This window comes from Fusarium fujikuroi, chromosome FFUJ_chr03 (assembly GCF_900079805.1).
Source record: "Fusarium fujikuroi IMI 58289 draft genome, chromosome FFUJ_chr03".
In the NCBI taxonomy this organism is placed as follows: domain Eukaryota; kingdom Fungi; phylum Ascomycota; class Sordariomycetes; order Hypocreales; family Nectriaceae; genus Fusarium; species Fusarium fujikuroi.
This window is the reverse complement of record NC_036624.1, coordinates 3,264,120-3,278,556: the sequence shown is the minus strand read 5'-3', so window position 1 is coordinate 3,278,556 and position 14,437 is coordinate 3,264,120. Positions and strand designations below refer to the sequence as shown.

The following is a 14,437-nucleotide window of genomic DNA, read 5'->3' as shown; positions in this document are numbered from 1 at the left end:
TGGGTTGTGAGGCGAGATGTTTTACTCCCGTAGACTACCTGAATACACACACAATGGCAAGAGACACGAGTGTGCAAGAGGTTGGTGGTACCCTATTATTAGAGCCTTTGAATCTCAAATGCAATGCGGGGCTGGAGCAAGCGAGTGAGTGAGTGATCGACGGCCAGTTACCAGGCCTGCCAGGCTTGCATCATTCAAGAACTGGTCTCCATGATGGCTTAGGCGCAGAATGAAGGGTTCTCATATAGGACATCTAGCTTGTTACCGTTACATTCACAAACTTTGGAAATAAACCACAGGACACAGTTCACTGGTAGCAATAGGAAACTCTGATGAACGAACGCCCTGAGTGAAAAGAAGAAACAGAATGATCCGCGATCGCCAATCATACATGGCTTGGGCCCTGTCGAGATTTCCCCGGAAATACCGCGACGAGGGTCACCCTGCACCCAGGTTTTCGTCATACCACAGAAACACACGAGGGCGCAAGGGATGCGTCTCCTGTTTTCAGAGCACCTTGCTTGCGAAATAGTTTGTTCGGTGCACAGATGAAGGGACTGAAAGGCTCGGTAAACCCGGAGGATCCGCTAGGAGCAAATTAAGGCTGAGTAACACTGTCACTCGCAGTCAAGCAAGTCTATGAACGTGTCGCCCAGCAGCTCAGAAAAGCAAGGGCCAGTAATTCAATTTCATCGGCAGTCAGACACGGATCAGATGGAGATGGGCCGTCTGAAAAACAGAATCAATAAATGTGTTCCGAGTGATTTGTATGGAGCGGCTTGATGTCGCAGATAAGTAGGTGAGGTAGTATAACTATGAGCAAGGGGACAATAGGTAAGGCTAGAAAAAGTAACATGCCCGACGCGAACTCGAAACTAAGACAAGGGCGATATTAACACTTCAAAACAGTCTCGTACTGAGCTGTATGAAATGTCTTTCAGCAAACTAGTCAGGAGGGCCAATGTCAAACAACAAACAATGGGCAGAACAAAGGCAATTTCGGTGAGCAGAGTGTGATGACCTCAGCGGGGCATTTCTCAGGGTCTGGTCTATCAGAGACAAAGCAAGGAACTTCTGGAAGCAAGGGAGACAAGAGCATGGCGGTCAAAGTGTCATGAGGCGGTTGCAATATAGCAACCAGAGCGAAACGAGCACGATAATCAGGGCCGCAGCTGGTGATTCCGGGTCACTGAACAGGCCCGTGCTGGGTTCCAGCTCTGAGCTTCAAAGTCATTTCTTTGTTTTTCCTGCATCACCTTTTAAAACTAAGGCGTTATTTGCTTGTGCTGTGCATGAGGGAGCCAGCCACAGATGGAGGCAGGGGTCTGTCACTTTTAATATCTATACCTTGGTAATTTACCTGAAATCGAAAAATAGGGTGCTGGCAGCGCACCTTACGATACTTCAGTTGTATGTATCTTGGCTTCCATATCCTCTGAAATCTCGGTGAAGAAGCCTCACAAGTAACAACGAGTGCCAACTTTGTGTGCCACGTTTTCTCCCTCCCATGTCATCGGGGACGAAGAGGGATTTCCAAATGGTTGACTCAAAAATGCATGGGGAATTAGGGTATAAGCGGAAAGAAGATGAAACAGTAACCGGGATCTGGGATGCTCGTGCTTTCGTGGCATGGGTCTATTGTCGGTATTTGCTGCGAATATCTAAATATTCAGCTGCTTACTGACCTCCTTCATTTTTTCATTTTTTTTTAGCCCAGACAGCCCAATCTAATTATTGCCATGCTGTCCTGGTAGGTTTGTCAGGATTGGAGAGTCATTCCTTAATATCAGGATCTATCTCCTGTCTGAGTACGCTTTCATCGATCTTCGATTCATGACTCGATGATGAGTGGCCGCTCTGATAAGATTTCACAGTTTACGTTGAGAACGCCAGATTGAATGATTCGCCGTCGCTTTTTACTCTCACCAATGTCGACTCTATGATACAACCTCATGTCAACAAATAACAAACTTGGTCTCACAACTCAAAATTTATCATCTTGGATTAGATCGATGAATCTAACTCTAACAAGGCTAGAGTCAGGTACCCGATCCAAGTGTCCAATGAAGGCGTCAGCAGTTAGATTAAAAGAGGGCCCCCTCGGCTCTTAATGGCACACACTTTGCAGTGTGGTTGCGTGGAGGCAGCGGGGAAGACAGAGGCTTCATTGGCATGGCTAGGCCTCAATCATACTAGCCAGAAGAAATAGGGCTTGAGGGCTTGAGTTTTTGGTCCTATGGGCTGGGCGATCGATGCCCGTTCGAGAGTTGAGTTTTGGAAACCGTTGGACTTTTGCTGGTAGTGGAAGCTGGGAGAGAGACCAGGATGTGCTACAGTAAGCTTGTGAAAGTATTAAGTTAAGGTGGTGAGGGCATCCCAATTGCATCTCCTTGTGTATGTGGCTCTGGTGATAAAACACACTCTGCTGAGGGCACAGCCAAACAATGCTAACATTGACTTATATCTGCCAACATACTATTTAAATAGTGCGAGAATTGAAAAATCATCCAGACATCCAACTTGCCTACAGTATGTATCACAAAACCAGCTGTTTACCCACTCAGACCGGCTTCTCCACCAGTCACTCCATCAATACTCCGTAGGCCCAGGGCATTAGATTCGGAGATACTTGGAGGAAAGAAGAAGCGGAAAGAAGAACGGGCTTACAAGGTCAGGCTGGCTCCATGACTTGCATAAGAGAAGTCAGCCACGTTAGCCGACCTGCGAGCCTCCTCCTCATAATCTCAATCTCACACAGCCTTCGGGCATCGAATCGTGGAGGGGAAGGGTTCCTAGTCAAGCTGGCCCCCCTCCTTCAGGTAAACCTGACCAACGAACGTACAAACAGGGCTTGAAAACGAAAGGTTGTGCGGTGCGATGCTATTCTTGCGGGTGCGCCGTGTCTGAGAGTCGCCAGCTTGTAAGAGAGTTGACCGGGGCTGAGGGGGGTTTGTACAAGACACCCCTGTCTAGGGGGGGCCGGCCTTTTGCTAACGACACGCAACACAGCCTATGGTCAGTCAGTCAGTAAGTAAGGTGAGTCCACTCAGAGGATCATTCCCGGCTTGCTTTTTTATCAAGTCTCCATCGTGTGAGTGAATGCAGTGCTTCCTCTTAGCGGTGTCCTGTGCTGCTGGCCTACGCTCTCTTCGACTCAGACGGGTCTGCCACACCAGACCAGCCAACGTTGGCATCCACAAGTTCGTTTTACTTTAACTTTTACTTTTATCCTTGGCCTCTGCTCGTTTCTCTTCATTACTTCTTTCCCACCTTCAGGTCTTCACCCACTCGTTTCAATATCGTCCATCCTTGACTTATACCGAAGCCTCGTGATTGTTGCTTCCATACTCAGGCTAATTATTGCAAAACAAGACAGACTGCAATATATTACCTAGAGTAGTACACTCTTTCGGACCCGATTTTATATCACTTACATTCTTTCACCAACCCGTGGTGTTGGTTCGGTTTGCTGGCTTGGGCCGATTCATACCAAGCAAGCTTGGATATCAAAAACGAAATATCCCATAACTAACAAGCACTTGCCGAAGCGACTTGGACACTCCTATCTTTGGTTGGCGAGTTTGGTGCCATTCAATATATATACCGCCGCCTATTATCGTTTATCAACAACCATATCATAGTCACACCGCCGAACCAAGGTCGAGGAAGCATAGCCAATCCAGATTATGCAGTACCACTCAACGTTGCGAGCAATACGAGAAACAGAATTCCTTTTGCAACGCTCTACGGGAACCAAAGAACGCTTAGTTCGAGGTTAGCCACCTACCAACTGCCGTACTGGGGCTTTGCAACTACGCAACATCGTCTTCACCAACTGTTATAAACAATGCGGCGCACCCTATCAATCGTTCTGGGCTCTTTGGCCCTACTGGTCACAGTGGCCGTGGTAGCAGTTCTTATTGTTCTCACAATTCATACACCCAAAGAATCAAGCGGCCGAACACTCTCGAAAGTTTCTGTTGCCCTCGAGGTTGTGACTCTCGTCATCCTCTGCTGGTTCGCCTCCACATATGTTTCAACTTCCTTCCGACGATGGTCGACACGATGCCTGGGTGTTGACTTTGGTGCTTGTCTCTTGTCAATACTATTTGCTACTGTTGCAACAGTGGCTACTCTCATTCAATTCAGCAAGTCTAAATTCGAAAATGAGCATGGGTTCACAGGCTCGAGTAAGAGCAGTCTTCTCGTCGGCCTGTCCGCTAGTCTTGGGGTGTGCTTCTTCCTTCAAACCGGTTTCTTATCTGTTCACTTCTTCCTTACACGGAAAAGCGATCAGAAGGCACTTTCACTCCACACTCTAGAGGAGGACCGAGGCTTGCCATCATTCCGATCCAAGACGTCTCTGAAGTCGATCCCCTATAGTCACACAGCTTCAGATCATGACACAGCCCCCAGGATGATGAACTCGATGGACTCTCAAACACCCACCCCATCCATACGTGGACGTTCCAGATCCGGCACTTCAACTTCAATCAAGGTTCAACTTTCAAATGCGATTCGGTCTGCGACTATCAGAAGTCACGTGTCGTCAAGTGAGTTTCGACGACCTATATCGACCGACTCGACGATATATCAGTCGAGTGAAGATGTTTTTGACACCTGGGATACGTCGTCTGTTGATACAAACAACCGTCAAGTGGTTATGGAAGCTGCAACTCCTCCTCAGCAAACCCAAGGCCATTTTCTCGAGACAATTCCTGGTAGTCCTTCACCAAGCAGAACGTCCACACCGAACAACGATATGCCTCTTGAGCCACCGAGGATCCGCATGCGAAGCCGAAGCTTCAGTCCGGTAACTATAACACGTGAGCAAATGAGCCCCCAAACGTCGACGACCGATCTCCCTGAGCCGTCCCTGAGTGAATCTCATATCCATCCGCTCTTCCGATCCGACTCGCCTACGCCGCCCCCAATGGCTACGCCTGGCACGGTTGTCTTGGCCTCGCCCAATGCTGGACAAGTCATCACACACCGCCAGAGTGTACGGTCTCTGCGGTCTGCCTCCATAACAGTGGGCCCAAGCCCTCTCAGCCATCGGGATGAGCACGAGAGCATTAGAGAGGAGCAAGAGTCCGAGACAGACTCCCTAACGACAATTGACCAGCCGCTCACACCTCCCATTCCTGGGTGGGTTATGGGTGCCGGTGCTCGATCAAGTTGGTCGGATTATAACAACCGAAAGTCAAAAATCGACAATGAAGATGATGGAGAAAGTAAGAAGCAGGAGAAGAACTAACGATGTCACTCTGGCCGAGTGACAGTATAATGATAAAAATGAGGAGGGGCATGTGAAACAGCGGGCACTATGATATGGACAGACTCCATTTTCTTATCTTTTTTTTTATCCTTCCAGACGCCACCAGATGGTAAACTCAAGAGTTCCGTATAGACCTGGTGGAACGAACTGAGTAGGATTATTTGTATACCAATGAAAATAGCGAGGCGCTTTCATGACTTGACCTTCTGCGCTAGAGGCGCGAGGATGGACGACAGAGATGCATTGTAAGGTAGAACAAAAGCTAGAAAGCTTAGACGCAATATCAAACAAACATTTGTTAAAAGAGCCTGAGGATATTCGTCTTGGATAATATGTTGAGGAATCCTTCCATGCAGGCCTTTGAGTCAAGAGGCAGAGACAAGACTCTCAAAAGGCTCCATACCTTATTCTTTAAGCCTTGCAAAGCATCCATGTTTTGACATCTCGAATCACTGGCATGTGGTGCAAGACTGTCTCAGAGAAAATCCCCGTGTTCCTCCACGTGGCGAGGTTATTTGTGTGGGGGATCTAATAGAATTCTCCTTTTACGTGTTACGAGTTTCCATCACTGGTTCGGTTCCAAATAAAGCTTCTTCCTTCGCAAGGCCTAGACATTAAGTTTGGCGACGTCAATACCCAGAGCATGCATGATAGGTGTATTTCAGGGATGGCCATGTTGTTGACTCTCGTCGACAGAAGAGATTCGAACTTAATTTCAGGATGAAGAACTCTAGATGTATGCGTACGGATGTTCCCAGCAGAAATCCATTCTGCTTCTCTGCCTAGTACTGACTCTCAGTCTACTCCGTAGGTACTGATCAATACATCCCTGGAGCCTCTGATAAAATGTAGCTCTTATTCTCAGGCAGCAGGACGCGCGCCTTCGAGCCATTTGGTAGCCTGGAGTGGCTGACAAAGGTACACTAGGCTATTTTTGGTGGTAGCTGGCTTGAAAGTAACCCTTCCAACTCACAGGTTCATGCCCCACCTTTTCCCTCAGCCAAACGTCAACTTCGTCCAGGCTGTAAACCACTAAGCTTTCCTCCAACACACTTCTATATCTACGTCGACGATTTTATTTTCTCCTACCCGACCTCCCTCCCACATACTCTCCCCCTCATCAACAAATCTTCGATCTTGACTCATCGAATCGTCTCTATAACCGCGCCTGTACCGAGCGAGACGACTCTATCTAAATCCCAGGTTGCACTTTGCCTCGCACCTCCCCACCTCAAAGTGACAGAGTCTTCGCCCATCATGAAGGTCACCTTCAAGGTACGTCACGATTCATGCGCCGCTGAATCTGCGTTGATGAGCTCGATTTCTCGTGCTTGGTTTCATTGTCCTGGAAGCTGACTAATCGTATTGCAGGATCTCAAGCAACAAAAGTTTACCCTCGACGTCGAGCCTTCTGAGCTGGTATGCCTGCCCCACGTCGGCGCTTGTAGCTGTATGCGCAAATCATTCAGCCAGCTGATACCTCCATAGATTTCTGCCGTCAAAGAAAAGATCTCAGCTGAGAAAGGATGGGAGCCCAAGCTGCAGAAACTGATCTACTCTGGTACTTACTTATCTCTTCTGTCGCACTACATCGTCGCTGACGTTATGCCAAGGCAAGATTCTGAAGGATGAAGAGACTGTTGGCTCCTACAACATTGAAGAGAAGGGCTTTGTGGTTTGTATGGTGAACAAGGTATGGAACAACGACTCGTTGATAGGAGCTTGCGTACTGACAGCTCGCAATAGCCTAAGCCCAAGCCCGAACCCAAGGCGGCCGAATCCAGTGCTCCTCCTGCCACACCTGCCCAAGCTGTTACCAACACGCCTGCTGCCCCTGCGGCCCCTGCACAATCTTCATCTCACCAGGCTGCTGTCCCCGCGACACCTACTCCTCAGCGCTCTGTGGATGCTGGAACTGGTGCTCAAGCTGAGGAGCCTTCCGGCCTTGCTATGGGATCCCAGCGCACCGAGGCAATCGCAAACATGGAGGCCATGGGCTTCGAAAGAAGCCAGATTGAAGCGGCCATGCGCGCTGCTTTCAACAACCCTGACCGTGCTGTCGAGTATCTTCTTAATGTTCGTCTTGGATTTTCCGGGCTGTCGTGAGCGACGATTGCTTACTTGGTTTATACTAGGGCATTCCCGACAATATCCGACAAGAGCAGCAGCAGCGCGAGGCAGCTCCTGCGGCCCCTGCTTCACAACCAGCTCAACCCGCCGCTTCCGCCCAGGGTGCCTCTGATGACGGTGGCGTGAATTTGTTCGATCTTGCTGCTCAACGTGGAGGTTCTGGTGGCCGAGGAGGAAATGGAGGGAACCAGGCGGCCGCCGCCGCAGCAGCAGCAGCTGCTGCTGGACAAGGTGGCGATCTGGGTAACCTCGACTTTCTTCGACACAATGCTCAATTCCAGCAGCTCCGCCAGGTTGTTCAGCAACAACCGCAGATGCTCGAGCCAATTCTTCAGCAGCTTGGAGCCGGCAATCCTCAATTGGCCGAGTTGATTGCTACAAATCCAGACCAATTTCTCCAGCTTCTCGGTGAATATGCCGATGACGACACCCCCCTACCCCCTGGGGCTCAGGCCATTTCGGTCACTGAGGAGGAACGAGATGCTATTGAGAGGGTGAGGTTTTCATTTCGATACGGCCTTGAATCTAAATTACTGACATACATTAGTTGTGCCGCCTAGGATTTGATAGAGATCAGGCTATTCAGGCCTATTTTGCCTGCGACAAGAACGAAGAACTAGCTGCTAACTTCCTCTTTGACCAACCAGAGGATGACGAGCCTGCCCCCAACAACAACTAGGGGCAGATAAGCTGTGCAGAACAATACGCGTTACGATTATGAACCGAAGGAAAGGGCACAAAACCAGGCATTCTCTGTGGAATAACCATCTGGCGGCGGCGACGGACCAGGGATAGGACAACAGAAGAGGATCATGAAAAGAATGCAGCCATTGGTCTTAGCTAATAGAGCAGGCATAAGTGGTGGTTTTGATCTTAGAAAGCTCCCATTCTATATTTACATTGTGAAAATCAACACCTGATGTTAGGTGGGTAGGTCACTGAGGATTGTTCAGCTACCTCTATCCTTACCCTATCGTGTTATAGTGACTACCTTACCTAGGTATGAAGCTACCTTGGTCGAGTAGTATGATGGGATGTCAAAGTCAGAGAGAATACGAATTATGCTGAATCTCACTGCTGTTCATAGGATAACAAATTCAAGCTTCATGGTCTAAACGCTAGAATAATTCGAGCCTCTGCATTGCGAGGGAGGGAGGGATAAATTAGGTCCGGTACTCACAGGGCATCCTAAGTTTGTTCTATAAGACGAAAATTATTGTAAGCATTGATATCTTTCTAAAATTCAAACCCGAAGTGCATGCCGTTTCCGAAATGGCTCAACTGCCAGGCCATATGACCCAATTTCGGTAACCGTTAAAACAACCCGATGAGTGTCAAATGGTATCCCATATCTTGAATAAGATATTGTTATATGTAGTTTTACGGTCTCGGTACTGTAGCATGGGTGATGCGCTCTGCGGCTGCCATTGCGTGGTCAGTCGTCGACATGTCTAGTCGCAATCACTAGGAATCCTCACGTCTCTCTAGCCATATAAGAAGATTCTTTCTCCCTCCTCTGTATACTTTCTGTACTTTTCCTTTTTTTTTTTTTTAGTTTTGCGGTTTACTTAGGCTGGCCTTGTACAGAGACAATCACGAGACTCACACATCATGCTAGAGTCCTGCTGAGATTTCTTATATCCAGTCACTGGTCATCCGACCCTGCTACCCCTATGTTTGGATCGTCAACTTGACTCGACACAAGCCACTTTACGCCCGTTGGATGGCATGAAGCTACGATTTGTTGAGACGAGAGACAGGCGTCACTTATCATAACGATTTATGTTACTAAACAGGTTTAAGATTCCATGCTGTACCTTACCCTAGGAGAATTATTATTCTGTAGAGACTGCTCTCGAAGCTAATTCCGTGTAACCCTTTCTTTCATTCGTGAGCAAATAAAAAACCTCATGGGTATCATGCCTATCCCCGTTACGCCGCCCGAATCATGTCTCCGATTTTGGACGTACTCTTAATCCTGATTTCGGACTGATCTATGTCCTCTCCCAGCTCAAGCCTCTTGAGCAATGGGTTCACCGTTTAGACCGTAGGCTACTGCCTGCTTCTTTTTCCTCTTCTTTTTCTTCGCGTCACCTTCGTCATCGTCCTTGAACAGCTCCTCTCGTCTCTTGCGCATGATCTCGGCCTGCTCGTCAGCTCGACGTTTCTCCTCGGCCTCGTATTCTTCCTGGATCTTGCGTTGTTCAGCCTCGATGTCTGCCACTGGCTCAAACTCGCTACCGGTGAAAGCCTTGTACTCTTCTAGATCGATCTTTACCGTCTTCTCGCCAATGAGAGCAGCGTTGACGCGTTGTGGACAGTGACGCTCCTCCCGATTAAATTTGAGTTTGACATGACGCCGCTGCTTGCCCGGGAACATTTTGGAAATCATCTCAAAGTCCGTACCAAGCATGCGCAGACCGCGATAGAAGAGCTCCGTCTCTGCGTCGGTCCAGATATTGGGGCCCTTAAGTTTGGAGGTGTTCATGAACGAGTTGCTGGTGATGAGGCGCGTGAAGTCGTTTTCTTCGACTGTTTCCATATCTCCGGCTGCAGCGGCTGCTCGAGCATGTCTGTCTACAGCCAACGAGCTTTGGTCGATCACGATCTGCCCATCAACAATACGGAATTGAGGTCCTGAAGGTGCAACCGGAGCTGAAACCGAAGGAGCTGGCGAGGATGCAGCGGGGCTTCCAACTTTCCCTCCTTGGCCGCCGTCTTCGGGGGTTGCTGAGCTGTCACGTTCGCCGTCAACTCCAAGTTTGATCTTCATTCTTGCCCGCCTCTCTCGTTCTCGTAGCTCATCATGTCTGCTGAATTTCTTTCCAATGTGAAGATCCTTGGTTAAATCAGCCATCTTAAGCTTCTGTAAGTCCACCAGTTGAGATTCTGAATCTTCTGGCGTAAGTGAGCGCGCGCGTCTGTTTTTGGGTGTACTTGTACCGCTCTGGGTAGTCCTGCGTTTTCTGGGCTGTCTGGATGCCGCGCTTTGTTCATCAGTTTTCCTCTGACGTTTCTTCGTTTTCGAGCCTCCCTCTTTTTCAACCTCATCCTGGGTTACCTGGTTACTCTGTTTCCTGGTCCGTGGCCTACGCGTTGATCGGGGCACATTCTGCGGTTCTCCTGAGGTCTCTTCGGGTGTATGATTCAAGTCAGCAGCGGGGAGAGATGGTGTATTTGAAAGATCAGTTCCACTTGGGCCTTCCGAGTCATCTGGAGTTGGTGTTTGCAGAACAGGAGACGGAGCATCGTCGGTACTACTTGAGTGAGTCTCACTATACTGCGCAGGAGGCTGTTGACTTTGTTGCTCGCTCGAGGTTGTCGCTTGGGCAGCCGTGGAAGGCACTCCGATTGTTTCAGGATTCCGCTCGGTATTTTGGTTCGCAAGTTCACTTTGCGTTTCTTCTGGAGACTTTTCTTGGGCAGACCCTTCAGTTGCAGCATGTTCGTCCGGCTTTGCAGGCTCCTGGATTGTCGATGGTGGGGTAGAAGATTGACGACCAAGTTCACGAGAACCTTGAATTTGCGATTCAATCGGTGAGCTCACGGGGTCCTTCGCCGACGCTGTTTCTAAAGGTTGATGGGACACATCCTGAGCTTCTGAATCCCTTGAGTCGTGCGGAAGAGAAGCAGTTGGTGGTGCTTTGGGAGGTTGTGAGGGTACTGGTGCCGCGGGGCGTCGAGCGGCGGGGATCTTGGGTTTGAAGGCAGGCCCTCCTTTCTTTTTGAAAATGGAGCTCATTTCGCGAGCGTTTAATCATGCATGTATTGTATGCGATCTCCGATATGTTATCTGTGTTGACATTTCCGAACGAATTGCGACAAGAGAACGATTCAGAAACTAAAAAGTACTCGCACCAAGCAGCCCAGAAAAAAGGCAGAGAAAATAAAATGCGGGATGGTGGAGATCCAGTGGGCGAGAATTATCCGCCCATGCAAATCGATAAGAAGGGCTCCATTTTCCAAACGGAGCTAGACTGGTACTAATCCCCTTTGAGGTGGAGACGCCGCGCTTCTTGCTCTGCGACTCACTCAACTTCGAAATTTCAAACTCCTTACCCGAAGAAACGTTCCATCATCATAACACGCTCCCCCGCGCCATCACTTGATGACCGCTCGCACGTCTTTGCTTGCCACCGGAATTGGCTTGAAAGCGCTCGCACGACTGAACCGTCGCTTTTCTTTGGGAACGCGTCCGCCTTTTTACCCTATGCCACGCGACTTCTGATGCCTCTCACAACCACGTCCTCTGCCTCCCCTCACCCATCCACAGTCTCAAAGATGGAGGATAGGAAACGGCCTGCCATCAGCAGTGCCGATGATATAGCCCCTCCAAGCAAGCGAGTTGCCGTCAATGGCTCCAAGGCTAAAGATGACTCCTCCGACATGAAGGAAGAGAGTTGGATTGAGGTAAGTCACACGACGACATCTCCTATCGCCAACGCTTGAGTATCCGGCCATGTGTTTCCCCTGCACTCTACCTATCACGCAGACTCCTATTTCCGGCTTCGTGCCATTCTGTTGGGATGGTCCTGGACGGCATTGCTCACCAAGCCAGTGATGATGCTCGCCTGCTTCTTGCGACACCGCAATAGTCGGCTCGGAAGTGCATTCGTCATGCACCTAAATGAGAAGCGCCTTCGCACAACCCAAGAAAACATCACGCAACTTGCTCGACGTATGGAGGTGGAAATGTCGCTGACCCAATCATCAGGCCTACACAAAGGGCGCCATCTACCGGCAGATGCAAGAATATAGTCGAAAGGCTTCTACGTACGAGTCACGCCTCGAGGAACTTCACAAAAGATCTGTCCATCACGACGACCACTTGAGACTTATCGATGCTTGGTGGCGACAGGTTTGTCCCACCCTTCTCCAGTCCCCACTATCTGTGGCATAGCTAAACAAAGAAACAGGTGCTTGAGGAAATGGAGCTTCTTTCAGACTCAGAGATCACTTCCACAACACCATCCGGTATGAGGTCCTTTGTTCTATATTGTCAGCCGTGCTTTTTCTAAACTTGTTCGCAGAACCTCCGTATCTGAGTGGCGTGACTTTCAAGGATCTGCACGAATTCCAGAAACATCTATCCGACAAAGGCAAGACGATCAAATCCAGAGCTGAAGCACTCCTCGGACGATTGGCCTCTTCGCGAGGCAAGATTGACCCCGATGCTGCTGCGTTGGAGAATAAGGTTGCAAGTCTGCTGGCAACTCAAAAGGAATACTTGTTCAAGTTGGACCGTTTGAAGGGTGAAAAGGACCAGCTCTCTGAACAATTGAATGCTGCGACTTTGCGATACTTCAAAGCGGAGAAGAAACTAGACCGTGCCAAAAGCGCTCAGGTGCAGAAGCTCGAACAACAAGCATTTGCTAATGCCACCCGCCCTTCTGCATCTGGTGATGGGAGCGCCGAGGCCGGCGAAACAAATGGCAACGCGGGTGAACTATTACTTAAGTATGAAGAGGCAACTGCAGCTGCTACCAAGCAAAAGGAACAACTCGATATTATCCTGGCTGAAATCAAGACCCTTCAGGACGAGAACTCGACTCTTAAAGCGAAGAGGGAGACCTTGACCGATGAAGACTTCATTCGGACCGACGTTTTCAAACAATTCAAAAACCAGAACGAGGATCTCATCAAACGTATCAACACCCTTGAAGCTACAAACAAACAGCTGCGAGAAGAAGCCGAAAAATTGCAAGCCGAGCGATCGATGTTCAGAACTCAGCTTGAAGCAGACGCGAATCAGGTGACACAAGAACTTGAAGCTGAGATCATTTCCAGAGATCAAGATCTTGCCCGAGTGCGATCGGCGCGCGATGAATTGCTAGCCGAAACTACGCAACATAAGGCAAGATTAGAACAGGACCGGGCATCAATCGATCAAGTTAAGGCTCTGGCGTCTGCCAAAGAGGATAGGATTACGGCTTTAGAAGCAAAACTTTCACGCCTTCAACCAAACGAGGACCAGCAAGCTATTCGCCCGGATATCGAGGCATTGACAATTGATGAGCTTCGTCTGCAATACACAAAATTGGAGCGGGATTTCAACTCTATCAACACCGAATTCCCTGCTATGGAAAAGGCATACAAGAAAATAATTCAAATTGCTCAAAAGAAAGCGATGGACACCAGTGCTGTAGAGGAGCGCATGGCAATACTAATTGCAGAGAAGAGTAAAGCTGACCAGAAATACTTTGCCGCGCGAAAGGACGCAGACACTCGCAACAACGAGATTCGATCATTACGCCACCAGAACAGCAAGAGCTCGGAAATCATCGCCCAGCTAAAGGACCTCGAATCGCAGAACCGTACCCTACTGGGTAATTTGGATAAACAGTTGACCGACTTCAAACAAGCAAATGCAGCCCTGATGACGGAGAACAAGAAGATGGAAACAGCAAGCCTCGATGCTCTCCGCCGTACTGAGTCTTTGAACAAGCAAATTGCTGATCTGACAAACCTGGTCAAGTCTAAAGATGCGGCTTCTGCTGTGGTTCGTGAGCGCAACACTATGCAAGAGACTGAGGTGGAGAAGATAAAGGTCCGCCTCGAGCATGCTCAGAAAGATCGCGACAACTGGAAGAATAAGGCATTGAGCAATGCGTCTGAAGAGGAAGAAATGCTACGAGTAAGTGATCCAAGAAAAGAATTCTGTTATTTTGGACGATTCTAACGCGCTTTCAGACGTTCGCTCTATGCACTATTTGCCGTATCAATTTCAAGAATACGGCGTTGAAGACGTGTGGCCATCTATTCTGCAACCAATGTGTGGATGATCGCATCAGCAATCGCATGCGGAAATGTCCTACATGTTCCCGAGCATTTGACAAGATGGACGTTATGCCCGTCCATCATTGAACGAACGCACCGAGAGCGCAATGGAAACAACCTATCTTGCACCTTGCTCTGTTTCTTATATATGCGATACCTCTTTTTCTACTTCTTTAATTGCTTGCGTCAAGCATTGAGCATCCATCGATACCTTCAGCCATTTGGGGGTGGCTGTATGTCCACAATCACCGG

At 49.0% G+C, this 14,437-nt stretch overlaps 4 protein-coding genes; 3 read left to right on the top strand and 1 right to left on the bottom strand.

Annotated features, from left to right (window-relative positions):
* Positions 1 to 3,847: 3,847 nt before the first annotated feature.
* Positions 3,848 to 5,257, top strand: FFUJ_03104 (uncharacterized protein; the record flags this gene model as incomplete). The annotated part of the gene is made up of 1 exon (XM_023574914.1): positions 3,848 to 5,257. The coding sequence occupies one exon, from the start codon at positions 3,848 to 3,850 to the stop codon at positions 5,255 to 5,257; it is 1,410 nt and encodes a 469-aa protein (XP_023428188.1).
* Positions 5,258 to 6,535: 1,278 nt separating this feature from the next.
* On the top strand, positions 6,536 to 8,087 carry FFUJ_03103 (related to RAD23-nucleotide excision repair protein (ubiquitin-like protein); the record flags this gene model as incomplete). XM_023574913.1 has 7 exons in its annotated part: positions 6,536 to 6,553; positions 6,650 to 6,697; positions 6,767 to 6,839; positions 6,892 to 6,971; positions 7,025 to 7,354; positions 7,414 to 7,902; positions 7,956 to 8,087. The coding sequence occupies 7 exons, from the start codon at positions 6,536 to 6,538 to the stop codon at positions 8,085 to 8,087; spliced, it is 1,170 nt and encodes a 389-aa protein (XP_023428187.1).
* A 1,332-nt stretch (positions 8,088 to 9,419) lies between these two features.
* On the bottom strand, positions 9,420 to 11,150 carry FFUJ_03102 (uncharacterized protein; the record flags this gene model as incomplete). Its single annotated transcript, XM_023574912.1, has 1 exon — positions 9,420 to 11,150. The coding sequence occupies one exon, from the start codon at positions 11,148 to 11,150 to the stop codon at positions 9,420 to 9,422; it is 1,731 nt and encodes a 576-aa protein (XP_023428186.1).
* Positions 11,151 to 11,689: 539 nt separating this feature from the next.
* On the top strand, positions 11,690 to 14,272 carry FFUJ_03101 (related to spindle pole body protein NUF1; the record flags this gene model as incomplete). XM_023574911.1 has 5 exons in its annotated part: positions 11,690 to 11,818; positions 12,123 to 12,266; positions 12,325 to 12,382; positions 12,439 to 14,042; positions 14,099 to 14,272. The coding sequence occupies 5 exons, from the start codon at positions 11,690 to 11,692 to the stop codon at positions 14,270 to 14,272; spliced, it is 2,109 nt and encodes a 702-aa protein (XP_023428185.1).
* Positions 14,273 to 14,437: the final 165 nt, after the last annotated feature.